Source organism: Heteronotia binoei, chromosome 19, assembly GCF_032191835.1.
Source record: "Heteronotia binoei isolate CCM8104 ecotype False Entrance Well chromosome 19, APGP_CSIRO_Hbin_v1, whole genome shotgun sequence".
In the NCBI taxonomy this organism is placed as follows: Eukaryota; Metazoa; Chordata; class Lepidosauria; order Squamata; family Gekkonidae; genus Heteronotia; species Heteronotia binoei.
The window spans coordinates 17,660,742-17,688,627 of NC_083241.1; the positions used below are offsets into that span (position 1 = coordinate 17,660,742).

General features: G+C 44.0%; 2 protein-coding genes across 3 annotated transcripts in view; one reads left to right on the forward strand and one right to left on the reverse strand.

Moving 5' to 3' along the window:
- Positions 1-24,061, forward strand: part of FANCI (FA complementation group I) — a 77,878-nt gene extending 53,817 nt beyond the window's left edge. The window contains exons 26-38 of one of the 2 annotated variants that reach the window (XM_060260262.1): positions 637-719; positions 7,656-7,772; positions 9,508-9,559; positions 11,327-11,454; positions 11,567-11,635; positions 12,514-12,604; positions 14,389-14,573; positions 15,144-15,200; positions 15,322-15,381; positions 20,870-20,938; positions 21,684-21,779; positions 21,857-21,973; positions 23,392-24,061. In XM_060260262.1, coding sequence (XP_060116245.1) covers positions 637-719; positions 7,656-7,772; positions 9,508-9,559; positions 11,327-11,454; positions 11,567-11,635; positions 12,514-12,604; positions 14,389-14,573; positions 15,144-15,200; positions 15,322-15,381; positions 20,870-20,938; positions 21,684-21,779; positions 21,857-21,973; positions 23,392-23,454 — 1,187 coding nt within the window. In that variant the 3' untranslated portion in view covers positions 23,455-24,061. The remainder of the gene's footprint in view (positions 1-636; positions 720-7,655; positions 7,773-9,507; positions 9,560-11,326; positions 11,455-11,566; positions 11,636-12,513; positions 12,605-14,388; positions 14,574-15,143; positions 15,201-15,321; positions 15,382-20,869; positions 20,939-21,683; positions 21,780-21,856; positions 21,974-23,391) is intronic. The other variant, XM_060260261.1, reaches the window with a different exon arrangement.
- POLG (DNA polymerase gamma, catalytic subunit) overlaps positions 22,180-27,886 on the reverse strand; it is a 42,034-nt gene continuing 36,327 nt past the window's right edge. The window contains exons 20-22 of the mRNA XM_060260263.1: positions 26,924-27,132; positions 24,654-24,814; positions 22,180-23,800 (exon numbers count right to left, since the gene is read on the reverse strand). Coding sequence (XP_060116246.1) covers positions 23,736-23,800; positions 24,654-24,814; positions 26,924-27,132 — 435 coding nt within the window. The 3' untranslated portion in view covers positions 22,180-23,735. The remainder of the gene's footprint in view (positions 23,801-24,653; positions 24,815-26,923; positions 27,133-27,886) is intronic.

The following is a 27,886-nucleotide window of genomic DNA, read 5'->3' on the forward strand; positions in this document are numbered from 1 at the left end:
TTTCCAGGCTCTCTGAATCGCACAGCAGAGCTACTGAGCCAAGCCTCTCTTCCTTCTATTGGCGGAGGCTCCCCCCCCCCCGTCCCCTGGGGAAGGAAGGAAAGACCAGAGCTTCCTTTGCCCAGTTCCCTGGATCCCATGGGAGAAATACAAAGAAAGCACCTTTAAGACCAACGTGCTAACATTTTAAGCAAGTTTTAAATTTTTAAAAAAATATATTTAATTGTGTCTGTCTGTCCTTTATAAAGTTTCTATCTCTGCTACCTAATCTTAAATAGGGACATGGCCTGGCCTGACATGGCCCAGCCGAACAAGGTCTCATTCATGTCAGATCCGGCCCTCATAACAAATGGGTTCGACACCCGTTTTAAGTGGTGTAAGGTATTATAGTTGAAAAGCAGGATATCAAATAAATATGTCTGAGAGCCTTGGATCGCAAAGCCAGCTCGGCATGACTCTCTCAAAACCTCATCAGAGCCTAAAAGATGCCCGTTGCTTTTCAAATTATATTTATTTATTTATTTAAATATTTATATTCTGCCTTTTTTATGGCTGAAGTGCAGTATGTTCAACTATAATGACTCTTTTCTGCTGTCCGTTTAAACTTTGTTGCTATCCCTTCATTCTCCCTGGCAGATCCTGCCGACGAAGATGGAGAAGAGGAGGCAGCAGACATTAACGTTACCGCGAAGACTGGATTCCTGATCCGACAGTTTCAGGTTAGCGATGGAAAAGCTGCTTTGGTGCTGAACAGCTTGGAAGGATCCCCACTTAACTGGGCCCTCTTTTCTTAACACTTGCAGAAATCTAAAGCCAAAGTTCCGCTGGGTCCCATGCTAGCATCCTTCTGTAGAATGTGCAAACAGAATTTTTCTGGAGGGCATTTTTAGGAACGGGATATTTGTAAATGGTGTTTTAGTATATTTAAGTAATATATTTAAGAAGAGCCAGTTTGGTGTAGTGGTTAAGTGTGCGGACTCTTATCTGGGAGAACCGGGTTTGATTCCCACTCCCCCACTTGCACCTGCTGGCATGGCCTTAGGTCAGCCATAGCTCTTGCAGAGGTTGTCCTTGAAAGGGCAGCTGCTGTGAGAGCCCTCTCAGCCCCACCCACCTCACAGGGTGTCTGTTGTGGGGGAGAAAGGTAAAGGAGATTGTGAGCCGCTCTGAGACTCTTCGGAGTGGAGGGCAGGATATAAATCCAGTATCTTCATCATCATCATCTTGAATTTTGGAGTGTCTGTGAGAAGTAAATAAATGTAGGGCAAATGGAAGAAAAGATTTGCTGACCTTGCCAGAGGGTCTCTTGCTTGCTAGGGAAAGTGAGAAACTGTTAAAAAAATAAATTTAAATAGTTGAAAATCAACAAGCTATTAACACAGTATTTAAAAACTGACTTTCTGGAACAGCCATGATCATCGTGGTCTCTGTGCAGTCCCACACATGGGGTCTTGCCGCAGGCAACGAATCCATACCTTGGAGTCTCCAATAGCTTGCCTAGAGCTTTTTTTGGCACGCTTTTCACTCGCCCTGGGGATCAGGCATCTACTGCACATGCCTGGAGTGAGCGGGAGGCACCATTCCCACTGTTTCTTCCTTTCCGCCGCCCGGACAACACCTACCTTGCGTTCCTCTCTCCCCAGCTCGTCTTCTCCTGTTTGGTATCGTATTCTCCTTTTCTCTTATCTCCATTCGTCTGTTATTTTTTGTCCTTATAAAAAAAATTTTTTTTAAGCCCTTGTTTCTGCGCTTTCCTTTCCCTGTTTTTCTCCCCACCCTCCCCTCCCTTGTCCGGAGCGAATGGAAGGGAAAATTGCTTTCAAAAAGTGTCGAAGGTGTGGATCTAAAATGCCTACTTCAGACAGACACTCGTACTGTCTTTTCTGCTTGGGTGAAGCTCATTGGGTAGATACTTGCCCCCATTGTGCCAACTTTGGTAAACAGGCGCGAAAAAATCGAGCGGCTAGACTTCAAATTTTCCTGCTCGAAAAATCTCTCCGGGTTATGCCCAGCTCTGATTCACCGCCTCCCCCACACCGAGTGGGAGTTTCGGCTGCGTCAGCTACTCAACTCCATAAGAAGCATAAGTCCGACAAGAGAGCATCCAAGCACTCCGACACCGGCCACAAGGCTTCGAAGAAGTCTCGCCTTACCGATCCATCAGCCTCAGCTCCAAAGAAATCTCGCGATCCGACAAGGTCGACTCCGACGACTTCTCCAAGGACTACCACTTCGATCACTATAGCTACATCTATGGCGTTGGTTTCCACCCACTCGGCTCTGATCCAACCTCTAGTTCCACCAGAGCTTTCAACGCCCTCCGACATCATTTCTGACATGCCTCATCTTACTCCTCACTCTCCAGCTGCAGTCGAGGTTATACCGGTCTGATCTCGTTCGCCCTCGGTCCATAGCATGGCGCCCTTCGACATCCTCAAGCCCGACCCCCGTTTGGATCTGACTTTCTCTCAGGAGCATCCCCGGTCTTTGCTACAGGCAGGATCCTTTCAAGACATTGGCGTCTCTCCTCTGTACAGAGAGTCTTCGACACAGGTTTCCACCCAACATGTCCGATCTCACTCACCGGTTCGACGTCGTGATTTCCATTCACGCTCTCCAGTTTACCGTGAGTACCAGGACTATTACCAGAGGGGTCGATATGAGTATTCTTCACTCTCCAGATCTCCATCTCCCAGACACCGTCGAGTTTACCATTGCTACTCTCGTTCCCCCTCGGATGAGAGTTTCCGCTGCTCTCGGTACCATGAATTAGATGTCGTGTCCCACAGAGACCGTGAAGTATTAACACCTCGAATCCATGACTTCGAATCTCCTCGGTACCGTGAGCCCTCTCAAACCCGAGACCCAGAGTATCTCTCTTCTCGAGACCATGAAACCCTTTGAGTCTGTGAACCTCTTCGATACTGGGAATCTTTTATGCCTCGAACAGCTTGTGCCACCTTTAAGTATGCATTCTACTGCTACTCTGTATCAGTTCCAATACCTGGCTCAATAGAAGCACATAGATTATCAATAAACCATACTTTGTTTCAACTCAAGGACTGGTTACTTTGAAATCTGCTTGCTTGACAGCACCTACCAAACCTCTAATCTCTCCCGCGACCGAGGAATCCCAATCCGATGGGGACAGCTCTGGGTCTTCTGACTCCGAAGATCCTCCTGGATCTCCTGCCTCCGATTCCACACATCAGCCCGTCTCTCTCCATCAGATGGTTCAAAGGCCTACCTTAATCTGATTACTACTATGGCTGAGGCCTTGAATGTGACTCTTCCTTCCAACTCACCCAAGGTTTCTGACATAGTCCACGATCTGGTTCAGGCGGATTTCTCAGTGGGGTCACTCCTACCTATGCTGCAGGTGCACTTGGAGGGACTGCGTGAGGCCTGGGACAAACCTGCTTCGATTCCACCTACCTTGAAGCGCTTTGACTCCCTGTACAGAGTACACGCTCCAGATTCTAAGTTTTTAGCCTCCCATCCTGCTCCAAACTCTATCATCGTGCACTCTGTGACTAAAGCTAAACCATCCAGACATCCTACTCCTCCTGATCGTGAGGGCTGGAAGTTGGACACCCTGGCTCACAAAATTTACAATCTTGCCTCTACTAATTTCAGGCTTAACAATTACCTGGTATATTTTTCTGCATATACATTTAATCTCGCCAACCAATTTACTTCTCTCATTCCTTCTCTGCCTGAAACTTCTCAGAGAGTCTCATCCAACTTAGTCTCCGAGCTCTCACGAGTTTCCAAACAGCAGATAAACACCATCAGACGTGCCGTTTCCTGCTCACCTAGAGTTTTCGCTTCATCCATGGCACTGCATAGACACGCTTGGCTAAGATCCACAAACCTGCAACCTGACATCAAACAATAAATCGAAGACCTACCCTTTGATGGCCTTGGCCTCTTTCATGCATCCACTGATGAAGTCCTCACTTCGGTAGATGACGGCCGTAAGAGGGCAAAGCGCCTTGGAGTCTCTCAGCCAGCCTCTCAGCAGTTCAACCGACCCAAGCCCTGGAAACCATCTTTTCAGAGGCGTCAACACTCTCCCAAACAATCCGATTACTGGAAGAGGAAAACCCCTCAGCAAAAACAACCTTTTCAACAGAGGCCACGCTCTCAGCAGACAAAGAAGTCTTCCCAGCCAGCCAAGCAGTCTCTTCGACTTCCCACTGCATCTCACCCAACAGCTGAATCCCTATTATCAAACACGACTTTTTCCGTTCTATCCAACCTGGAGCTCAATCACCACGGACTCTTGGGTGCTCACCATAATCCGCCTAGGTTACGCAATCGAGTTCATTTTGCCACCTCACCGTCACTATTTCACTGTTACTCCACCATCCCCATCTCAAACAAGAGATTCTGGACCTGCTCCAAAAAATGCCATAGAACCTGTTCCTCCTCACCATCGGGGGACAGGTTTCTACTCATGATATTTCCTGGTGCCCAAGAGGGACGGGGGCAAGAGACCCATTCTGGATCTCAGGAGACTAAACAAGCGGATAGTCTACAAGAAATTCAGAATGATCTCCGTCCAATCCATCCTACCCTTAATTCCGCAGGATTCCTGGATGGCATCCCTGGATCTCCAGGAAGCTTATTTCCACGTGACCATCAGACCTCAGCACCGCAAATATCTTTGCTTTGCCTTGGGACAACATCACTTCCAGTATCTATCCCTCCCGTTCAGGCTGTCCACCACCCCAAGAGTGTTTACGAAATGCATGGCAGTGGTCGCAGCTGCCTTGCGTCTTCGCAACATTCTGGTGTTCCTGTACATAGACGACTGATTACTCATCGCTCCCACAGCACATCAACTGGCGAAGAATCTCAAAACAACTCTTTCTCTTCTTGCCTCCTTGGGCCTGTGTGTGAATGCTACCAAATCTCACCTCACCCCAACACAGGACCTACAGTTTATAGGTGCTCGTCTCTGCACCTCTCCTCACCTTGTTTTCCTTCCCAGGGATCGTGCCCACACTATTCGGTCATTGGCCCAGGAGGTCATACGTGCCCCAACGCAATCTGCAATTACCATCCAACGTCTTCTGGGCCTCATGGCCGCAACAACCTCTGTTCTTTGCTTTGCAAGACTGCGTATGCGACCTCTCCAGCTTTGGTTTGTTCGTGCCTATCATCCACACGTACAACCACAGATACTGTTCTCACGGTACCTCAGAGGGTTCAGTTCTCCCTTGTCTGGTGGACAGTACCAGATAATCTAATTTGCGGAATGCCTTTTCTTCCTCCTCCTTCTGTCATCGTGACTACAGATGCCTCCAAGTGGGGATGGGGAACCCACTTAGAGGACAAGACTGTCAGGGGCCTGTGGACTGCGCTCAAGAGGGCTATGCATATAAATTGTCTAGAACTAGCTGTTCACAGGGCTCTTCAATTGTTTCTTCTGTCTGTAATCAACCGACAAGCCAGATCACAACCGACAATATGGCTACAGTCTTCTATGTGAACAAGCAGGGTGGTACCAGATCTCTCCGTCTGTGCCGCATAGCCTTTTTCTTTGGGAATGGTGCATCAAAAACAGCATCTACCTGACTGCCGTTCACCTTCCAGGGACAGAAAATGTGTTGGCTGATTCTCTCAACAGGATTCGCATAGACGACCACAAATGGTCCCTCAATCCACACTACTTGCATCGCATCTTTGCATGCTTCAGGACTCCAAGAGTAGATGTTTTTGCTACGAAGGACAATTCGAAATGCCCTCTCTTTTATACCAGGAGAGGCAACAATGCTCACAGTTGGAGGGGTCCTCATTACCTTTTTCCACCAACCCTTCTAATTACCCGATCTCTACTCAAAATTGTTCGGGACGGTACAGACTGCATACTGATAGCGCATGGTGGCCACAACAACCGTGGTTCACAAGACTTCTTCAAATGTCCCATCACACTTATTGCCTCCTTCCCCTGGCAGACGATCTCCTCACCCAGAATCACGGCCAGGTATAGCACCACAACCCCCAAATTCTAGGACTTATAGCTTGGAGAATTCGGCCACATCTTTACCACCCAGAGTAGCGGAAGTTATCCTGAATGCCAGAAAACGTTCTACCAGGTGCTCATACCCGTGCAAGTGGAAGCGCTTCTGCTCCTTTGCATCCTCTCAACAACTTGATCCACAGTCTGTACCTCTCCCTTCGATCCTAGAATACCTGCTGTCTCTACAGGTGTTGGGTCTCAGCTATTCTTCTTTAAAGGTTCACCTTTCAGCCATTTCTGCTTTCCATGAGCCTACTGATGGTCAGACTGTTTTCTCCCATAGACTGTCCAAATCATTCCTCAAGGGCATGTTGCACCTTCACCCTCCTATCAAACCGATTGTGCCAGTTTGGAGTTTGTTGTTAGTTCTTGCACAACTTATGAAACCCCCGTTTGAACCCTTGGCCACTGTGGATCTTAATCTTCTATCTTGGAAGATTGCCCTGTTGGTTGCTCTCACTTCTGGCAAGCAGGCCAGTGACTTGTGTGCCTTCCACTCTGACCCACCTTATACAGTTTTTCGTTGGAACACAGTGGTTCTGAGAGCAGATCCTTCTTTCTTACCCAAGGTTGTATCGAAATTTCATCTTTCAGCTTCTACTTCATTGCCCATGTTTTTTCCTAATCCTAAGGACTCTGGACAAAGAGCTCTACACACCCTCGACGTCAGAAGAGCTTTGTCTTTTTACCTCTCTCGTACACAACCGTTCCGTAAGGACCCTTACTTATTTGTGGCCTACGACAATCCTCAAAGAGGATGTAAAATTTCTACCCAGAGACTCTCTAAGTGGGTATCCATTGCAATCTGGTTGTGTTACGAAGTTGCTAAGCAACCTTTACCTGAAGGCCATAAGGCTCACTCGACTAGAGCAGTCTCGACCTCTTCGGCCTTCCTGAAGGGTGTCTCCTTAGAGGATGTCTGTGCTGCTGTGTCATGGTCCTCACCATCCACATTCGTCTCACACGATGCTTTGGACGTTCATGCCAGACGGGACGACTCATTTGGCCAAGCGGTCCTCGGGTCCATCTTCCACTGAAATCACCCCAGGTGAGTGCATGCATACATTGTGAATATGATTTTTTTTTTCTTGCCAGCACCCACCTTCCTTTTGACTTTTAGCTTGCTAGTCACCCATGTGTGGGACTGCACAGAGACCACGATGAAGATAAACAGGTTGCTTACCTGTAACTGATGATCTTCAAGTGATCATCTGTGCAGTCACACCCACCCAGCCTTCCTCTCTGCTGGCTTTTTCTGCGTTGGTTTTTACCTTTGTAGACTGTCAGTAGCAGCTGGAAGAAACTGAGTGGGAATGGCGCCTCCCGCTCGCTCCAGGCATAAGCAGTCGATGCCTGCTCCCCAGGGCGAGTGGAAAGCGCGCCAAAAAACACTCTACGTGAGCTATTGGAGACTCCGATGTATGGATTCGTTGCTTGCGGCAAGACCCCATGTATGTGACTGCACAGATGACCACTCGAAGATCATCAGTTACAGGTAAGCAACCTGTTTTTCTCAGCTCCTCTGTCTACTCAGGCCAAGGAATGTGTAGCTCATCCTTTTCTGATGGTATCTCCAGCAGGGGAGTGTCTGCTCACAGAGTCCTTCCTTCCCGTTTCTCCCTCTCAGAGGTCACTTGTGAATCAGCTCAGCCACACTGAGGATGACTTCAATAGCAAGGAAGCCCTTTGGCTGATCTCCATTCTTACGACCCTTTCCAAGTTGCTGGAGCCTTCCTCCCAACAGGTACGGACGCAGCTACTCAGGAGGGCAGGGAGGGTTTCCGCATTTTATAGGTGTGCTTTCTTAAAGTAAAGGGCCACTTACCAACTTCAAAAACAGTCCGCAAACACCAAAATGCTAATAAAATATTTTTTTATATAAACGCCAACGTAATGCAATGAGATGGTATAGAAGTTTTTTGTTCACTAAAATTTCATGACAGACAGATAAATGTCTTTCAAATGAACGGTTAAAAGCCACCCCCTGTGAACAGTGAGAGGGAATCTGCCTCTTCTGACTTCCCCTAGTGCGGAGTTCCAGGGGCTGGAGCCAGGACTGAAAAAGCCCTTGACATCTTGTCTTCGCCTCCCAAAGAGGTGAAACGGTCAGAAATCTGTGTTGGCTGGACCTCAGCAGTCCACTGAGGAATCTTGATTTCAGGTTACAGTTTTTGTAAACTTGAGAATTGCCCCCCCCCCACCCGACACACAATTTCTGTGCCCTCTTTTTTTGGCAGAATTGCATAAAACAGTGGTTTTCAGTCTTTCAAGCCTTCAGGGCCTCTTTTTGACAACACATTGTTTATTAAGGTAATCCTTGTACATCTGCTACCGATCTCACAGATGCTGCAGCTGTGGCATGTTTTAGGGAACATGCTCAGTTCATGTGCACTACTGGCCTATTCTCTCAGACTCATCCACTCCACATATGAACCATATGATGGTTTAATGTTGGAACGGATAGTGGTTGGTGGAGCGGTGGTCTTCCAGAGAAGCTTATCAGCCAGGATTAGTTTTCCTGTTGGGGGAAGCCAGGTAATGCTTCCAAGGAACTCTCATATTCCCTTCAAAGAGTTTGAAAAACACTTTAAAAAAAATACAGCTCATTAAACAATTGCTTTCAGAAGTAGTTGTTTGATTCTGAAAGGATTACAAAAGCATTCTCATGCTTAGATGAGCAAAATGGAACCTGATAGCCGGGTCCAGTGCTTCATTTTGCAAACCATCTAGTGGTTTCTGGAATGACTGCAAGACTATATGAATATGAAAAAACTTTTTCTGAAAAGACCATCTGTACTGATTTGATATTTTGGGTTGGGCCCAGACTACACTGGAAATGTCCACCAATCTCCCCTTCCTGCTGCAGACCCCCCCTCCCCCCACCCCGTCATCCCTCCATCCCCAGGGGTGGGATTTCATGGAGACTGGTATGCTGCAGTAGCAAGGGGAAGGCTGGAAAGTTTCATTCTGCCATTGGGAAATTCAGCCTGGATCCAACCCTGTGTTCATAAATATTCTGTGATCTGAAGATGCATTTCCTGGATGTATGATGCTCATGGAATCACGGATAAAGCAATTTATAGGAGTGAATATGGGTCTTACCTGTGCTATAGCTTTGATTTTATGCCACTTTAACTGACAGCTATTCCCCAGAAGAATCCTGGGAATTGTAGTTTGGTGAAATCCTAAAAATTCTGTGTTAGAGCCTCCCTCTCCATTCACAAACCTACTGATTCATAGGGTTCTCTGGGACCTCAGCCCCTTTCAAGTGTGCACTGTGGCCATTTCAGCCAGCCACCACATGTATAAAGCCCTTGGTCTAAATTTTATCAGCTTTTAATACAGGCTTATCTAATCCCTTATTCATTTTTACATGACTTCCTTCCCTTTCAAACCAAATTTTGAAAGCTTACCCTCAAGGCAGCTTAGAATAAAAAGATAACGCTTCTCTCTCTCTCTCTCTCGGTGTTTGTAAGCAGTATGTGCAGTTGTTATCTTGGACAGTCAAGATCTGCAAGGAAACCAGCTTGGGTAAGATTTAGTCTTGATTCACCTGCCTTGGACATTAAGAATTCTGAATTTAGAAGACACCCCCAAAAAATCTAGCCTGTATGTGCAGAGGGAGGAGGAAGGTTGTTGAAATTCATGGAGGAAAAGGTACCAGTGGCTGTTAGAGAAACTGTGTGCACAGGCTAAATGTTTCTTTGTGGAGAAATACAGTGCTGTCCATCTTCTGATCATAGATTGACATTACATTTGCATTTATTTGTATCCTGCTCCTCCCTACTATGGGAACTCAAAGCAGCTTCTCTGTCAAATTCTGCGCAGTTCTCATTAACTCCGCCTCCAGGACTGGCCCTAGGGCTCATGGCGCACTAGGTAGACTTGCACCCACTGCCCCCCTCGGCCACGTCTCCTCCCTCCCTTCCCCACCAGGCCTATTTCAATGCCTGGGAACAGGAGGTTTAGCGCTGTGCTCCTGGGCTATTTAAAGGCGCCCCCCCCCAGCTGATCGGTGGGTAAAACCATGCTGCAGGCTCCTGACTCCTATGCTGGCCCCCTGGCGCCCTCACTGTCAGTGCCAGATTGAGGGAGCAGGCCAGCAGCAGCAGGAAGGACCAGCAAGCTGCTGAAAGTAGCTACTGCTGCCCCCTCTCCACTTCCTTCCCATCCCATTTCAGACCTGGTGGGGAAGGGAGGGAGGAGGAGGCTGCGAAGCAGGCAAACTAGGTATTTGCCTAGGTGGGAGGCCAAATTCGGCAATCCCGCCCTGCTGGTGCCCTAGACAAATGCCTAGTTTGCCTTGTGGGTGAGCCGGCCCTGTCCGCCTCTTTGATATAATTCAAATCAGGCTTTTATTAAATGAGCATCATGCTCACAGTCAAGATGTTCTTTGTTAGAACTGATCCAGCAGGGCCAAGCAATACATTTATACCTTATCCCAACCGTTAGTCATGTAAGCAACTAGGTGTGAAGCAAGCGTTGGAAAAGAGTTCAAAAGGTATTCTTAGGCAGATGCCCCCCCCTCCCAGTCCTAGACTGCTTTCAGAAGAATCAAAAATTACTGTCTCTGGCTTTACAGATTACTTTCACAGCTGCACTTAAATGTGTCTTAGCCCACAGAGAGGCCTTTCTTTAGCCAGGGTAGAGAGAGTACTTATGATATCATTTCAAAGAAATAATATACAGGCTTAGCACAAAAAGCATGACTACACTGAAGCATTTGATGCAAACAACCACAGAACTACACAGGAACATTTTCAATAGTGAGTGCATACTACATTGGCAAGAACCAATTATTGACATTCTCGCTCCTCTATTTTCTCACAACCTTGTGAGGTAGGTTAGGCTGGGAGAAGGTGATTGACTCAAGGTCATCCAGTGAGCTTCCATGGTTGAGTGGAGACTCAAATCAGGGTGTCCTAGATCTTTAGTAGAGTGCTCTATCCGCTATGCCACACGGGCTCTCAATGCCTGGTAAAAATTCCTCTCCCCTTTCTCTTTTAAAGCCAGCTGGTTAGCATTTACCACTGTATTTTGGTGATCCTTAGTGTCAAACCATAGCTTGGAAAGTGTTGAGTTAGCTATTGTTCCTGAAAAACACTGGGATAGACTTGTCCTTAGACAGAGAATTGTCTCTACAACTGGAAAAGAGAGGGAGGAGAGATTTGTATGAGAGAGCAGGAACACATGAGCCTGCAGGCCACTTTCTTTCTTTGTAGAACAGACAGGTCTCTTGGTCTCTGAAGAGCTGTCATTAAGCCTCCAAAGTTTGCCAAATGCTTCCTCTCCCAACAGAAGATGCTCAGTGCTGTAGAGGGCTGCTCACCCTGCTCTTCAGTCTGCATGCTCTCATCAAGAGCCCTGTCAGCCTACTGTGTGAGCTTGCCCGGGATATCCATGCTCAGCTTGGGGACATAGACCAGGTGAGTGAGGGAACCAGGGTGACCACCTCAATTCTGTTGACAGTGGATGCCTCTGCTCTGCCCTCAAGGATCCCCTTTCCGCTCCTAAATGACTGTCTCTCAATCCCCACAGGGACTTGAATTGGAGCACCAGTCTCACTTCGCAGTTGTGAACACCAAGACAGCAGCTCCTACAGCTTGTGTGAGTTGAAGGCTGATAACAGATGGGCAATGTGGGGCAGACTGGAGGAGTTCCAAATTAGGCTGGCTCAAAAAGAGCCGTCCTGAAGCCTCCACACACTCACCCGCAAGTGGTCCCCCATCCTGTCCATGGGGCAGCATGGGTGTGATCAGACAGCTGTCGCGCACCATTCCCGTTGCTCAGTTCGGGTTTCCCTCCCATTTTTAGTGGTCATGCGCATGTGCACTGAACAGTTTTTTGTTTTAAAAAAGCCAGATGTGGCTTGGGGCAGCTTGGCGGTTTCACACCGCCAAGACGTCTCGCTTGCGCCCTTCCGCTCCCAGACAGTAAGGAGGCAACTGGCTTTCGGCTCAAACATTTGCTACCACTTCAGAAGTGGTAGCTTTTTGAGCCGCACTGCAGAGGATGGAGTGAGGATGGACAGCAGATGTTTGTTTGTGGAAGGATTTTTCTGGTTGATTTCTAAGGTGTCTCTGAGTTGAAGATGAAGATATTGGATTTATATCCCGCCCTCCACTCTGAAGAGTCTCAGAGCGGCTCACAATCTCCTTTCCCTTCCTCCCCCACAACAGACACCCTGTGAGGTGGGTGGGGCTGACAGGGCTCTCACAGCGGCTGCCCTTTCAAGGACAACCTCTGCCAGAGCTATGGCTGAGCCAAGGCCATTCCAGCAGGTGCAAGTGGAGGAGTGGGGAATCAAACCTGGTTCTCCCAGATAAGAGTCCACGCACTTAACCACTACACCAAACTGGCTCAAAGTTGGCCCAGAGTCCTGGTCTGTAAGCAGCCGAAGTGTGTGCAAAGGTCATCCCATCAAGAGGATTCCTCTGACCAAGCTCTTCACAGAAGCATCCTTTCCCCTTCTTTTTCTGTCTTAGTTGCTTGTTTTGGGCCAAGCAGAGAAGGTCCTTGAAGAGGTGGACTGGCTGATCAATAAAATGAAGAACCATTTGGGGTCGGAGGCAGCAGGTAAAACTAGGGAAATTTGAACCAAAGTCTGACCTTGCACAGAGGTTATTATTAAAAGAAATCCCTGCACTGGCAATTTGCCTTTGATAAAACCCTCTCTCATTTGAGCTTCCCTGCGTGTAACTACATCAGAAAAGCAGATGACTCACCTGAGTCATGTTGCCACTGGGTATGGGGTAACACCAGGATGGGATCCTACAGGCACATTTTAATTTAATGGAAAGAAACCCTAAATACCATGAGGACAAAAGTGGCCTCATTGGTGACCTGCACTTGGGCTGAAGCCAAGATTTCTATACCTTACAGGGTTTGTAAGCATTACTGAGATAATTGTACAAGATTTTGATGGTTTTATTTGATTTACTATCTTGGGCAGTAAACAAACGACCCCATGTAACTTGATCACCCACCCCCTTTTCCAACATCAGCAAGAGGAAACCACTCACTGAAAATGTCAAGACAGTGTGCGATTGCAATAAAAAAAGGCCAATGCCATGCTGGGAATTATTAGGAAGGATACAAATCAGCCAGTATCATAATGCCCCTGTATAAATTGATGGTGTGGTCTCATTTGGAATACTGTGTGCAATTCTGGTCACTGCACCTCAAAAAGGATATCATAGCATTGGAAAAAGTGCAGAAAAGAGCAACTAGGATGATTAAAGGTTTGGAACACTTTCCCTATGAAGAAAGGTTAAAACGCTTGGGGCTCTTTAGCTTGGAGAAACGTCGACTGCGGAGTGACATGATAGAGGTTTACAAGATTATGCATGGGATGGAGAAAGCAGAGAAAGAAGTCCTTTTCTCCCTTTCTCACAATACAAGAACTCGTGGGCATTCAATGAAATTGCTGAGCAGTTGGGTTAGAACGGATAGAAGGAAGTACTTCTTCACCTAAAGGGTGATTAACCTGTGGAATTCACTGCCACAGGAGGTGGCGGCAGCTACAAGAATAGCCAGCTTTAAGAGGGGATTAGATAAAAATATGGAGCAGAGGTCCATCAGTGGTTATTAGCTGCAGTGTATATATATATATATGTGTGTGTGTGTATGTATACGTGTTTGTGTGTGTGTGTATGTATGTATACGTGTTTGTGTGTACACACATACATATATATTGGCCACTGTGTGACACAGTGTTGTACTGGATGGGCCATTGGCCTGATCCAACATGGCTTCTCTTATGTTCTTAAAAGAAAGAGCTTGCAGAGACAAGCAGCTGAGAGTAAAAACAAAAAAAGCAAAAGGGGGGATGAGATTTGTTTTTAGAGATATAGCGATGTGACTTGGCAGAGTGAAGCGATAAAGGCATCTTGCCAGACAGGTGAAGGTCTGGGGAGCTTCTTGGGTGTTGTATGTGACTCTTATACAAAGATCTGACAGCACATAAAACATTTTGAGCTCCTAAAAAGTGGTGTATTAATAGTGATAGTTGACTGGAAGAAGAATATCCCCCAACCCTTTCTGTGTGTTCAATGGGGGTCGTGAAGAGTTCTCGCTGTATTTCATAAGGGCTCCTTCTGGCTCCCAGCCTTACACAAACACCCACTTCCCTCTTTTCTCTCCCTGCTGCTTCTCCTCAGGCCTCCCTTACCTTTATAACAGGAAGCTGCACCTTTGTCCCTTCAGTTCTCCAGACAGGGCTGCATAGGTCCTTCAGATCTGGGAATGGGAACCATTTTGCTGAGACTTTTCCTTGTTGGTTCAGCACTTCTTTTTGAGTGCGTATCAATTCCATGAGATTATTCCACCTTAGATTGTGCTTTTTTCTTGTTGTTGTGAAGAAGATTCTTCCCAAGCAGCCAGTGCAGCACAGCTGCTGGAAAAGGCAATCATCCTTCAGCTGGGGACTTTGCTGACCTTGTACCATGAGCTGGTACAAACAGCTCTGGCGGCTGGGAGCTGCGTGGATGCCTTGCTCAGGAGTGTCTGCAAGATGTACACCATCCTCACCTCCCTCATCAAATATGTGAGTGCTCTTAGGGTGGGCAGGAGGAGAGGGTGCAGTGCTGAGATCTGATCCTCTGCTTCCCCCTTGGCCCAGGCTGGTTCACCTACTGGTGCTGGGTGGCTTAGTTCCAGACTGCCAGCAAGGCTGCATATGTTTTATACCTGAACCATAAGTACTGTAATGTAGCTTAAGTTCTTGGAGAGGCTTAACAAGAAGTCAAAAGCCTCTTCCAAGAACAATGCAATAAGCACAGCCCAATAACCACGTTGCTAAAAGCCCTGGAGCTAAAGCCCACCATCAATACAGATTGAATTGCTGCTGTGAATTCCTTGCTGGAGATGAGCAATCTTGCTTTTGGTGGACAGAACTGAGCCGTTTGTTTCTGATTGCTAGGACTGACTTGGCCCAGGAAGCCTAACTGGATGGAGGAATCCAGTGGGAAGGCACCACAGCCAAGCCAGTCCAGGATTAGTCAGGCGGCAATGGGGTATTTGGAGCAAGGCTTTAGACAGAGGGTTATTTAGGGAAGGGTTTCCATGGCACAGGCTGCTTGTGGCTCATGCACTGTCTCTTACCTCACTCTCCTAGTATCTCCAAGTTTGCCGCAGCACAAGTGGGGGGATTCCAGGGCGGCTGGAAAAGCTGGTGAGTGTTATCAGTCTTGTATAGCACCTCACGCTAACAGAGGCTTACTAAATAGTTCATATTCTTTCATGATGCTGGAAGGAAATAAATTGTTGGCTTAACAATGTTTTCCCCTCCCTAGGTTAGGCTGTCAGGTTCCCATTTAACTCCACAGTGTTACGCTTTCATCACATATGTACAGGTAAGGTTGAGACCTGAATTTCCTGTCAGGCAAAAAAGTGGCACTTGCTTTTGCTGTTGAACCTCCCTGGTTGGATGGCCAAGTGCTGCATTCGACTAAGCTTGGATCCAAAGTACAGAGCACAGGTTTCTTCAGCGATCAAACTTGTTCTAGTTAATTTTGTCTGTACCTGTGTCGTGAGTCCTGGGTTCAGCTCCCCACCCTACCATGGGAGCTGGGTGCCGCTGGGCCAGTTGCATCTATTTCACAGGGTTGTTGTGAGGATAAAATAGATGAAGGGCGAAGGAGAAAAGCAGAGTATAAATGTCTTCATAGAAATATTTTGTGATATCAAAGTTCAAAGTCTGCACTTGTGGGGGCCTCCTTGTCCGATGAGCCTGCCATGCTTGCTTTCTTCCGAAATATGTTAAGTTTCGTTTCTCTAGCACTTGCATGTAAATACACCTTGTTAAGTGGGCGCAGGAGGGGGACGGAGGACAGTGATGTTAAACATACATCATGGTTGTAATGAGCTTGCTTATCTAGTTGTTATAGTAATGGGCCCAGGTGCCCTGAGAATGTCACTGTGGCCTTGGAAGTGAAAAGCCTTGGAAGATGCCTCACACCTTGAAGCACTACCTTCTGTGGGAACCAACGGGCCCAGGGGTTTTTTGCTATGGATAACTGTAACCCCACATAATTTACCAAGAGATGTTGTCATAAGATTTATGACAAAGGAAATGGTGGGAAGAATCATGAATAAAAATTTTGAAAAGACATTGATAGTGGGAGGCAGTAGAGTGAGAATCATGAAGGAGCTGCCAAGGCAAGTGATAAATGATAGAAGAACATATAAAAAGTTGACAGAAAAATTGAGAGACAATGGAATGAGGTTTAGATGGATAATACTTGAAGGTTTGAGTTTTGAACTCCGGGTAAAAAGAATCACAATTACAAATGCACAGGATATGCGTAGATTTTTTCAAGAAAATAAAGAATTTGCACCATGATGGATTACAAATTACTGTCTTGGAATGTTAATGGACTAAATTCACCACAGAAAAGAAGGGCAACATTTCATTGGATTAAGAAACAAAATTGTAATATAATTTGTTTCCAAGAAGTGCATATTAAACAAAAGGATTATAAATTTTTATGGAACAAACAATTGGGAGTGGATTTTTTTTCATTGGCTGAACAGAAGAAAGGGGGAGTGGTTTTTTATATTAAACAAGAATTGGAGCCAAAATTAGTGTTTAAAGATAACGATGGAAGATTTGTAGCAGTAGAGATAATATTAAATGGGAAAAAACGTTGTTATTGGGATTGTATGCACCTAATGGTGCAAAGGATGTTTTTTTTTAAGACATTATACAATAGCTTGATGAACTGACTTATGACCAAGTTTTGTTAATGGGAGATTTTAATGGAACAGTTAAGAACTCATTGGACAGGTCTGGAGGGGGAAAAAATAACAGCAAAGAAGGAAAATTGCCAAAGTCTTTTTTTGAATTGGTCAAACAAGAAAATTTGGAAGATATATGGAGGAAATTTAACCCTGAAGTTCGGGACTATACTTTTTATTCAGCAAGACACAAAATTTTTTCCAGAATTGACATGTTGTGGGGCACAAAAGATTTAGGTCTTATAACAAGGAAAATAGAGATTTTACCCCAAATTGGGGCTGATCATAACCCAATAATGTGGATTACAAAATTGTCTAAGAAGTTGAGAAGATGGAGATTGAATGAAGATTTGCTACAGAATAAAGAAATAGTGACATATCTAGAAAATGAAACAAAAGCTTTCTTTCAAATGAATGACAAAGAGGATATAGAATTTCAGATGGTGTGGGATGCCTATAAAGCAGTAATGAGAGGAATATTGATTACTTTGAATTATAAAGATAAGAGAGCAAAAGAAAAACAGTTGTTGGACATTCAAAATGAAATAAAGAAAAAAGAAGGAGTTGAGAAAAAGGCCAGGAAAAAAAACTTATAAGGGAAATTACAATATTACAAACACAAATGAGACATTTGTTAAATAAAGAATTGGAATGGAATTTGAAAAGACTGCAGCAGAAATCTTTTGAGGGAGCAAATAAACCTGGAAAGTATTTGGCTTGGCAAATGAAGAAAAAGAGAGAAAATAAAATTATCAATAAAATTGTGGTAGATGGAAGAGAGGTGGTTACCCAAGAGGGAATAAAAAGAGAATTTTTTAAGTACTATGCCAAGTTGTTTAAAGGTGTTAAAATACAGAAAGAAAAGATGGATGAGTATTTACAAAAGATAAAAATAGAACCCTTAACTGAAAATAAGCGAAAAGTTTTGAATGATCCAACTGAAAAAATTGAAGTTGAAGCAGCAATTAATGCAATGGAAAAGCACCTGGGCCAGATGGATATACAGCTAAATATTTTAAAACCTTTAAAGATGAGTTAACACCGAAATTGCAGAAGTTGATGAACATGATAAGAACAAAAGGGAAAATACCAAACACATGGAAGGAAGCTGTTATTTTGTTGATACCTAAGGAAGATAGAGATGTCACGAATGTAAAAAATTATAGACCTATTTCGCTATTAAATAATGACTATAAAATATATACAAGAATCTTGGCAGAACGGCTTAAACAACATTTGATAAATTTTATATAGATCAAGCGGGGTTTCTTCCCAAAAGGCAAATAAGAGACAATATCAGAATTGTTGTAAATATTGTAGAATATTATGAAAGACATCCAGAAAAGGAAGTAGCATTATTCTTTGCGGATGCAGAGAAAGCATTTGACAATTTAAATTGGGACTTTATGTTTGCAGTAATGGAGAAAATGGAGCTGGGAGAAAGCTTTATAAGAATGATAAAAGCAATATACACTGAACAACGTGCAAGGCTATGTATAAATGCAGATCTTACAGAAGGTATGATTATCAGCAAAGGTACAAGACAAAGTTGTCCACTTTCCCCACTGTTGTTTATAGTGACTCTTGAAATATTACTGATGCAGATTCAAGAAGAAAAAGAAATAGAAGGATTAAAAATAAAAGGATTTACTTACAAATACAGAGCATTTGCAGATGATATGTTTATAAATGAAAACCCTATACAAGTCACACTTTTGTTGTTAGCCAAAATACAAGAATATGGGGAGATGGCGGGACTTTGTATTAATAAAGAAAAATCAAAACTTCTATGCAAAAATATGCAAATAAATAAGCAACAAGAATTGCAGAGACTAACGGGCTGTGAAGTCACCTCCAAGGTAAAATATTTAGGTGTGGAGATAACAATGAAGAATATTGATCTGTTTAAAAATAATTATGAGAAGCTATGGCATAAAATGGATGAAGATATGTTAAAACAGAATAAACTTAATTTGTCACTGCTGGGTAGAATAGCTGCAATTAAAATGAATATTCTACCAAGAATAATGTATTTGTTTCAAACTATTTCCATTGTGAAAGATAGTAAACAATTTGATAAATGGCAAAGGAAAGTTTCAGAATTTGTGTGGGCTGGGAAGAAACCAAGGATTAAAATGAAAATTTTGACAGATGCAAAAGAGAGAGGTGGATTTCAACTACCGAATTTAAAATTATATCAGGAAGCAGTTTGTTTAGTGTGGATTAAAGAATGGATAACGCTGTTAAACAAAAAACTCTTAGTGCTGGAAGGTCACGGAAATAAATTTGGCTGGCACGCATATTTGTATTATGGAAAAAAGAAGATGGACTGTTTTTTCTCTCACCATTATATAAGAAATAATTTGTTAAATACATGGATGAAATATAAGAAATATGGAGATGAGAGAAGATCGTTATGGATAGTGCCAGCTGAAGTAATAAAAATAGCGGCTGAGATAGGTGAAGAAATGTGGTTGTCATATAATCAATTATTAAAAATACAAAGTGGCAAAATAGAATTGAAAACTGTTGAAGAGTTGAATAATAAATATGATTGGTTCCAAATGCAACAAATAAAGAGCTTGGTGGATAACGATATCAAAACTGAAGGAATAAGAAAAGAACAAACAGAAATGGGAAAAGTTCTGCTTGGAGATAATGAAAAATTAATTTCAAAAATATATAAATTACTTTTGAAATGGTCTACAGAGGATGAAGTAGTGAAATCTCAAATGATTAAATGGGCAATTAATGTAAATAAAGAAATACAGATGGAAACTTGGGAATACTTGTGGAAGAATTCTATGAAGCTCTCAACGTGTCATAGTATTAAAGAGAACTGTTTTAAAATGATGTATAGGTGGTATATGTCTCCTAAAAAATTGGCAAAGATGAACAATAAGATGCCAGACAGATGTTGGAAATGTAAAAAGCATGAAGGTTCTTTCTACCATATGTGGTGGACTTGTGAAAGAGCAAAAAAGTATTGGCAGATGATTCAGCAAGAAATTTCTAAGATCGTGGGATATGAATTTTAAAAAGTTGCAGAGACTTTTCTATTGGGATTACAAATGGAAAAATTTCCAAAAGAAGATAGAACTGTAATTTGGTACTTGCTTTCAGCTGCTAGGACATTATATGCGCAGTTGTGGAAGCAAGAAAAAATACCAGAGAAATGGGATTGGATTATAAAAGTTATGACATGGAGTGAAATGGACAAATTAACAAGAATATTAAGAGACTATGATTTAGAAGTTTTTAAGACTGAGTGGAAAAAGTTTAGAAGATATGTAGAAAAAGAGTGGAAAATAAAAGGACATTGGACAATTTTTGATAATGATTAAATTTTAAAAAGAAGAAGAATATAAATTTTTGTATTAATAGTTAAGGGTACCTTTAAATATTTGCATTTTAAGTAAATAACACCGGCGGGGGTCAAGTAATGGGGGGAGGGGTGGGTAGAAAGTAATATACGGGGTAGATAAAAGAAGTTTTTAAAGATGTAAGAAACAGATTTATTACCATATGTTACCAATAAAATTGTTTTAACCACAAAAAAGTTGCTTTATTGTAGAAACTCCAAGCTTTACCAAGGACAGAATCCTTGAAAGTAATGACATATACAGATTCTAATAGTTACTTTATAGTATTGCTTCAAAGGATAACATACAGATGCAATTTGAGTCACAGGTTCAAAGGCTACTACCTAGTATCTCTTTTATGGCTAAGGAATGCAAGCTAATATAAACATCTCCCTTTCTCACACTTTCTCTGAGAGCAGATAAGACCTGGCTGTGTGAATCTGGGGGAGAGGCACAATACATCGTACCAGCAAGGCTAATCTAAACATCCTTGGGCCAGATGGATTTATTATGCACCCTTCGGTTGTAAATGAGGGGGGGTGGGGAGGAGCAGACTACGGTGGTATGCTGCTCTATGTCTTGTGGGCTATTATGGCACATAGAAATATGCATGCTTGACACCTGGGTCTGCCACTGGTCACTTACATCAGAGGGCTTGATACCCCCTGAGCACCCCCTTGCTTGACTTCCCCTCCTTTCTCACTGGCAGACTGACCATTTCCCCTTCATTCTTGCTGTCCAGAGTGAAACCTCAGCTGTTGCAGAAGAAAAGAAAAAAAAGAAGTTGACAGCAGAGGGGTCCACTGTCATGGTGAGTGCAATTGCTTTATTGCTTTTTTGGAATATATTGGATGCAAGCAGGGATCCCTTGGCCCCTCAATGAACCCGTTTTCAGGAAAACAGGCCACTGTGTCCTTCACACCTGCTTTTCTGCATACATTTCCTCCTAACCTGCTGAAAGGCTAGTGTAGCCAGCCTTTAAGATAGTTTGGTATCAATTTGCAGAACTTCTAAACAACTTTAGGATCCGATTATTTAAAGTGCCCAAGGTCACCCAGAGAGCTTCCACTGCTATGAATTGGGAGAGTTGAAAGGCATGTTTTATCCTGTAAAGGGGTATGTGTTAACTGTTACCCATGTCTGTGCTGTGCCAGTCTCGGGGCTGCTCACATAAAACAGTTATCAGAAAGAACACTTGTCTGAAACTACTTTCCCACTGTAGCACTCAGGGGAAACGCTAAGAGAACATTTCCTGGGGTAGCTCCCTCTCCTCCATCTGATAGGTTGAGGGTACAGAACTGTTCTTAAAGCGAGTGTAGTTCCAAAGAGCTTTTGTGTTTCATAGTAGAAAAAACATACAGTCATAAATTCTGAGCACTGAAACTTGTAGCTTCCATACTCCATTGAGGTTCGAAAGCTCAGTATGAAAATCCTCCTAAAGTGATGATATATGCTTTGCTTGTGCCTGATAGTCCCATACAGTGACTTTATCTGAGATGTTATACTTTGGTGTCCCATAAATCTATTGAAAAGATTCAACACTTCTCCCACCACAGGCCAAAGTGCTGCGGGAGACCAAACCAATTCCAAACTTGATTTTTGCCATAGAGCAATATGAGAATTTCCTGATTCATCTCTCAAAAAAGTCAAAGGTAATGAATCTTCTCCATATGTGTGTCTTTTTAGCACTCATAACAAACTCTGACCACCACCTCTTTGGCTACCACAGGTCAACCTGATGCAGTACATGAAACTGAGCACCTCCAGAGACTTCCGAATCAATATGTCTACCCTAGAGAGTGCCCTGGAAGAACAGGATGCTGAAAATGAGTCAGATGATGACCAGGTGTGTCCCAATTTTTAAAAAAGTGTGCAATCTATGCACACCTTCTGACTCACATGGTGAACCAAACACCACAAGGCTTCATGCAAACTGGAATGAAGCTGAGGCCAGGCTGTCATTTTGGTTTAGGAATGTTGATCCAGTTTACCCAGTTTTTTCCAAATGAAGAAAACAAAAATTTAACACAATAACGAACTTATATAAACAAGTTATTTCAACAGATAGTTTTAATAACATAAGTGTTCCAACATCTTTTCATGTATGAACCACAGCCGTTCAGTGGTGTGTGTTTGGGGGGTGGGGGAACTATTCCTTCCAACTGCCAGGAGGGCTTGAATAAGAGCATATGGGCATTTAAGCAAGGAACAGACCTAACATATGAAGCTGCCTTATACTGAATCAGTCCATCAAAGTCAGTATTGTCTACCCTACACTGCTTAGTCCCCCCCACAGGCTGTTCTCTGGCTTAAGGGCTGAGAAACAACAGTACAGGACGGGCAACAAAGGGGCACTTGCTGGAAATCCTTGGGCGCAAGTGGCACCAAGCTGCGAAATGTTTCCAAATTCCTCCTGAAAGGGTCGGGAAACAGCAGCATGGACTGTGCTGTTTAGGAGCAGCAAGAGAACCTAGCAACAATCCGCAACATTTTGTTGCTCTCCCCCTTTGTAGGTCTGAATTTCAGAGTGTCAGGATTTAAACAGCTACCTTGAGCTCTCTATACTTCAGACATGCCAAAGTGGCTCTTTAACTGCTAAATGTCTCAAATTCAGCCCTGGGATGTTGAACTGAAGAGCAAAGGAGGAGCATACCCTCTAGCCAGAGTGGGCAGTTTCCCTGTGGGGTTGAAGGTTCAAAGAGTGACCTCGCCCATTTCCACATCAAAAAGGTGGCTCTTTACACTCAGAAATTCAGCCCTGTTGGGGAATCTGTCAACAAATACTGAGTGACAAGCACTGTTCTTGGTCTTGCCCATAAAAAAATTATAATTCAGTTCTGAACGAGAAGGATTAGATGGGGTTAGATGAGGCAAGAATAACGCTGGCTGCTCAACTGTTCCTCTATACAGATGAATATCAACATTTCTGAGTTTAAATAGCCAAGGGGTGTGGGGAATGCTTTACAATGGTAGAGTGGTTCTTTAAACCCAGAAATTCTCAAATTCAGCCGCACACCTGGAAGGTATGAAAAGGGATTGCTGTACTCCACCACTCCATGGGGCAGTTTCCTCTTGGGACTGAATTTCAAAGGTTCGGGATTTAAGAGAACAGTCTTTGTTTCTTACTTGAGAAGGAGCAACATGGATCATTAAAACCTGATATTCAGCCCTCTGCAGGACAGTGGCTCTAGAACTGGGGGGAGTAGGTGAGGAGCAACTTCTGTTCACATTTCCTATTCATGCCTTTGTTCCCATTTCTTTTAGAGCAGTGCATCGGCGCAGCCCAATGACAGCCAGGAGCCCAAAAAGAAGAGACGAAAGAAATGAGAACTGACCTATTTATGCCCAGCCAGGTTTTGTGGACAAAGAATGCTTCCATTAACACCTGCTTTTCTGCAAGAGTCTTTTTGAAGCAACTGCTCATCCCTGAATGCTGCAGAAGAATGGCCTGCGTCTATTGCCACAGGGCTCCGTGTCAGATAAGCTGCCTTTGGAGCCACAGCTTGTCAGCACCGCCATACTCTGGCTTATGATTGCCTCTCCAAGAAGTAAGGCAAGGCCAGGCTCCTCAAGAGACAGCTTCTGGGAAGATTCCGGAATCTCAAAACTTATTTTCCTTTCTCCAGCAAGCCTTTGGTTATTTTAAGAAGTTGATATATATCCAGAGCTTCACCTGAAAGAAAGGGTAGAGTGTGCAAAATACATCAGATCCTCTTGCCCCCCCCCCTCTCTGGTGCCTCAAAACTGAGCTTTTAGTCAGGTAGAGGTTTTCTACTATATGTGCTCATACTCTGTTCAGCGGCTCCTGATAAAATTCTTAGGGGACCAAAGGATGTTCCCCAAACCAGGACCTATTAATTATCCTTTTACAAAACTGCACTTTGCCTTCGTTTAAAAGGGGTCTTGTGGGAACTTAATTTAATAAAATACACAAACTACTCCTGATGTGGTTTTCTTCCCAAGCTGTCATAATTACAACACACACAGTTGCATCTCAGTAAATAATTAACAAGCCTTAGTTTGAAGTTGTTTAAACACACATTAATCCACATCAGTTAAAGAAGCAATTATGTCAAGTGCTGTGCATAATTGCTGCTTGTGTGACAAGATTTCATCCTGAAGAGTTTGCAGAGCTCTGACGTGGCACGAAGCTGCAATAAAGAACTGTCAGCAGTTGGATAATGAGGACTGCCAGAGAGAGATGTTAAAACCAGATGTTGCCAAGAGGGCTGCGTAAGGCCAGGGCAGGGAAGATGGTGACACTTCAGCATGTGCAGTTTATCTTAATAATAATTCTCTCTTGGGGTGGGAGGAAACAGTCACTGGGTGGGCATAACTGACAAGCAGGCCTTTCAAGGACAAAGAAACTAGAAGACTTACAAACATGTACTGTTAATTAAACAGTGGTTGGAATATTTAGGCTTTATGTTCTTTCTCTCACATACATACTCACACAAAGACAGTAAAATAGAGATCCTGGATTAGTTGCACGGGGAAGATAAGAGGTTAATTCACCAAGGGCTCACCTGCGGGGATGCCATATCTCTGTTCCATGCCGGTTGGGTTGGAGGGAGTAATGCAATCCATGGTTGCCTCTTTCCTTAAGCACCGATCAATATCAACAGCACTGAAGAAGGCCACTGACTGAGGCAGATCTTGCAGACCCAACTTATAGGCAAACATGCACCTGAAAGCAAGCAAAGTGCAACATATGTGCTCGATCATTTAGTTCTTCCTTAGGACAGGGACAGGTGGTAGACCCCTATTGCTGCAAGCCAACTCTGTGCTCTAACATGTCAGTGATTGAAAACACTACAGGCATTAGTATTCTTGAGTGGAAAATTCCTTTTAAAGCAGTTTGTAGCAAGCCCATGATTACCAAATGGCATTTAGACCTGCTAATGCATGTTCAACAGATACACATCAGGCTGGTATATTTTAACAAGAAAACAAATGAGAAGAGCCCTGCTGGATCCTAGTCCAGCATCCAGTTTTCTACAATAGCCAATCGCTTGCTCCCAGGAAGCATACAAGCAGAACATCAAAGCAACTGCCTAGACTTGCTCCCGCCCAAAGGAGATTTACCGTCCAATAGCCAATCATTTGCTCCCAGGAAGCATACAAGCAGAACATCAAAGCAACCCCTAGACTTGCTCCTCCCCAAAGGAGATTTACCGTCCAATAGCCAATCATTTGCTTCCAGGAAGCATACAAGTAGAACATCAAAGCAACCCCTAGACTTGCTCCCGCCCAAAGGAGATTTACCCTCCAAGAATGCTGTCTGCTCTTTCAGGTCAAACTGACTTAACTGCACCAAGTTCTGCAGAAAAAAGAAAGGAGAACTTGGGGAGAAAAAAATTCCTTTGCCCTCTGAAGGTGCCAAATTGGGGCAAGTGCACTTGATCAATATACTTTACCTTCTTGCAGGGCTTTTTTTTGTTGAAAAAGCTCAGCAGGAGCTCATTTGGTATAAGGCCATATCCCCAATGCATTCCTGCGCAAAAAAAAGCCCAGCTCTCATGACAAAAATGTAGCTACCAAGTCCATACTCTAACTTCAGAACTTCATTTCTCCATGGAAACCATTCTATTTCCTGTTAAAGCAACCAAGGAAGATGCTTTAAACAATTGTGCTTTGCAGAATTTTGGATACTTCCTCCTCCTGGGACTTTGGGAATTATTTTGCAGCCTATAGTGCATGCAAAGAATTCATATGCCATGGCCGAGCTGCACCAGCTCCACCCATGCCACCTGCTGCTACTGGATCCATCTCAAGCTGCCACCACTTTGCTGTTTTTGGGAAAAAAACCACCATGCAAATGTGACAGACTGTGTATTTACACAGCACTTCTGAGTTTTTAACGTGCAAAGGACTGAAGGGTTAATGCCTCACAGAGTCAGCTTGAGTGACAGGCAGCTCAAAGAAATTTGATTGGTTCGCATCATTTGAGCAGAAAGACTTTAGAGCTGAATACTGAAGAGAAATCAGTCTGAGTCTAGTCTTGACTAAGAAGAGTTGGGTGCTTGATAGGGTTTGTGTTTAGCCCTGACAGAGAACAAAGACAGAGAACTGAGAAGGTTGGCAGGAGGAGTGGGTAGATCGGTAAAGACTCCCATTCAGACCAGAAAAAGGGATATAAATCAAGGAGTAGAGTGATCTGTGGTCTGGTGTGTTTAGAGAATGACTTCTGAAACCTGAAGAGTCAATAAAACTTAAGAAAGCCTATTGATGTGTTTAGTGAAGGTACTTGGGAACTGGACAGTGTATGGAAACCAAAAGAGACAGTTAAGCTCAAGAAAATATACTGGAGTGTTTAGGAAAGACTGAAACAAAAGCCTCTAATCTTAAAGATTCTAATACTTAAAATTTAAGAAACTCTCAGTTGTTTGAAACATAGACTATAGTCTATGCCTATACTGATTTACTTCAAACATTCTACCCATGATTTCACCTGACCTTTCCCTCTCTATGTTGAATAAAACATTTTCATTTTGAACTTTTAAAAGCCTCTCATGTGCCATTTCAGTAGTTTAAGTAAAAGGGTGATCTTGTCCCTTCCCTCAGATTCCTGGTCTGGGCAGCAGCAAAGTATCATGCTGTGACAGGGTGGGACAGCCGCAGATCTTCAAAGAAGAGATAAAAAGGGCTCCTCAGAAAGGGAGAGAAATACGGAAGGGAAATTCTGCCTCTGAGGGAGGGAAGTGGGTAAGGTTGTCATAGCAGGAAGCCAGCTTTTCTTATTTGCTATGCTACAGAAACATTTCAGTCCTTCCCCAGCTTCCTGCCAAGCTCTTACCGCGTGAGGAGGTTGGCAATCTGCAGGGCAAGGGCTGCCCGATAGCGGTCTTCGCTCTGGACCAAGTAGCGCACTTCATCATGAATGCTGATGCAGAAGCGGCCATTGATGCTGAACTCCTCACAGAGCCATTTCATGGCCACCAGCATCAGGTGCAGGTAATCCACAGCAGAGCTCTGTACTACCCAGTTCACTCTGCTGGTTACAAACTACAACAAAGCAAAACAGAGTCAGAATTCTCACTTGCAACAGATAATCAAGGGGACTCATGCTGGAACAGAAGACTGTCAGGGTTTCCTCGCCAGGCAACTAGATCAGCACTGTAACAGACCTGGAGCACGACATGACCGCTGGTATTTAGGGAGTCAGCAAATGAGTGCCCTGTCCTTTAAAAAAAAACAAAGTTAAGCACATGAAAAGAGATTGGAAAGAAAGACAAATCTGAAACAGGTTTCAGTGAAGACAACAGTTATTAGGGCTGTTCGGTCCATCTTTATACAAATGTAATTTATTGTAAGAGAGATATTTGGAGATACAGGCTCTTAATAGAATAAACAAGTGAGGACCTGCAGGGAACTTGTGGCAGCAGCCTTCCTATTTCCCTACCTTTGCTTAACTCCTCTCTCACCACCCCTTTCCTCAGTTTCGCTCTTTTGCTGTCCTCCCACACCTTCTTTCTCTTTATGCCCCTCTCTTACTTATGTCTTTCTATTCTCTCTCCATCATGCCTGCTACCAGTCCTCTTTCTCTCTCCTCCACCCCATCACTCTCCCTCCTTCCCTCCCTCATCATTCGGTTTTACTTTCTCCCCATCCCCAATCACTGGATCCTTCCTGCTGGCAACCCAGCTGCTTTTCCCTCCATCTGTCCCCCCCCCCCCCCCCACACACACAAACATACTGGGTGAGCCAGGGGGCTGGCTCAAGTGGCTCCAAGACCCCTGGCCTCTCTCAGGCCCACCTT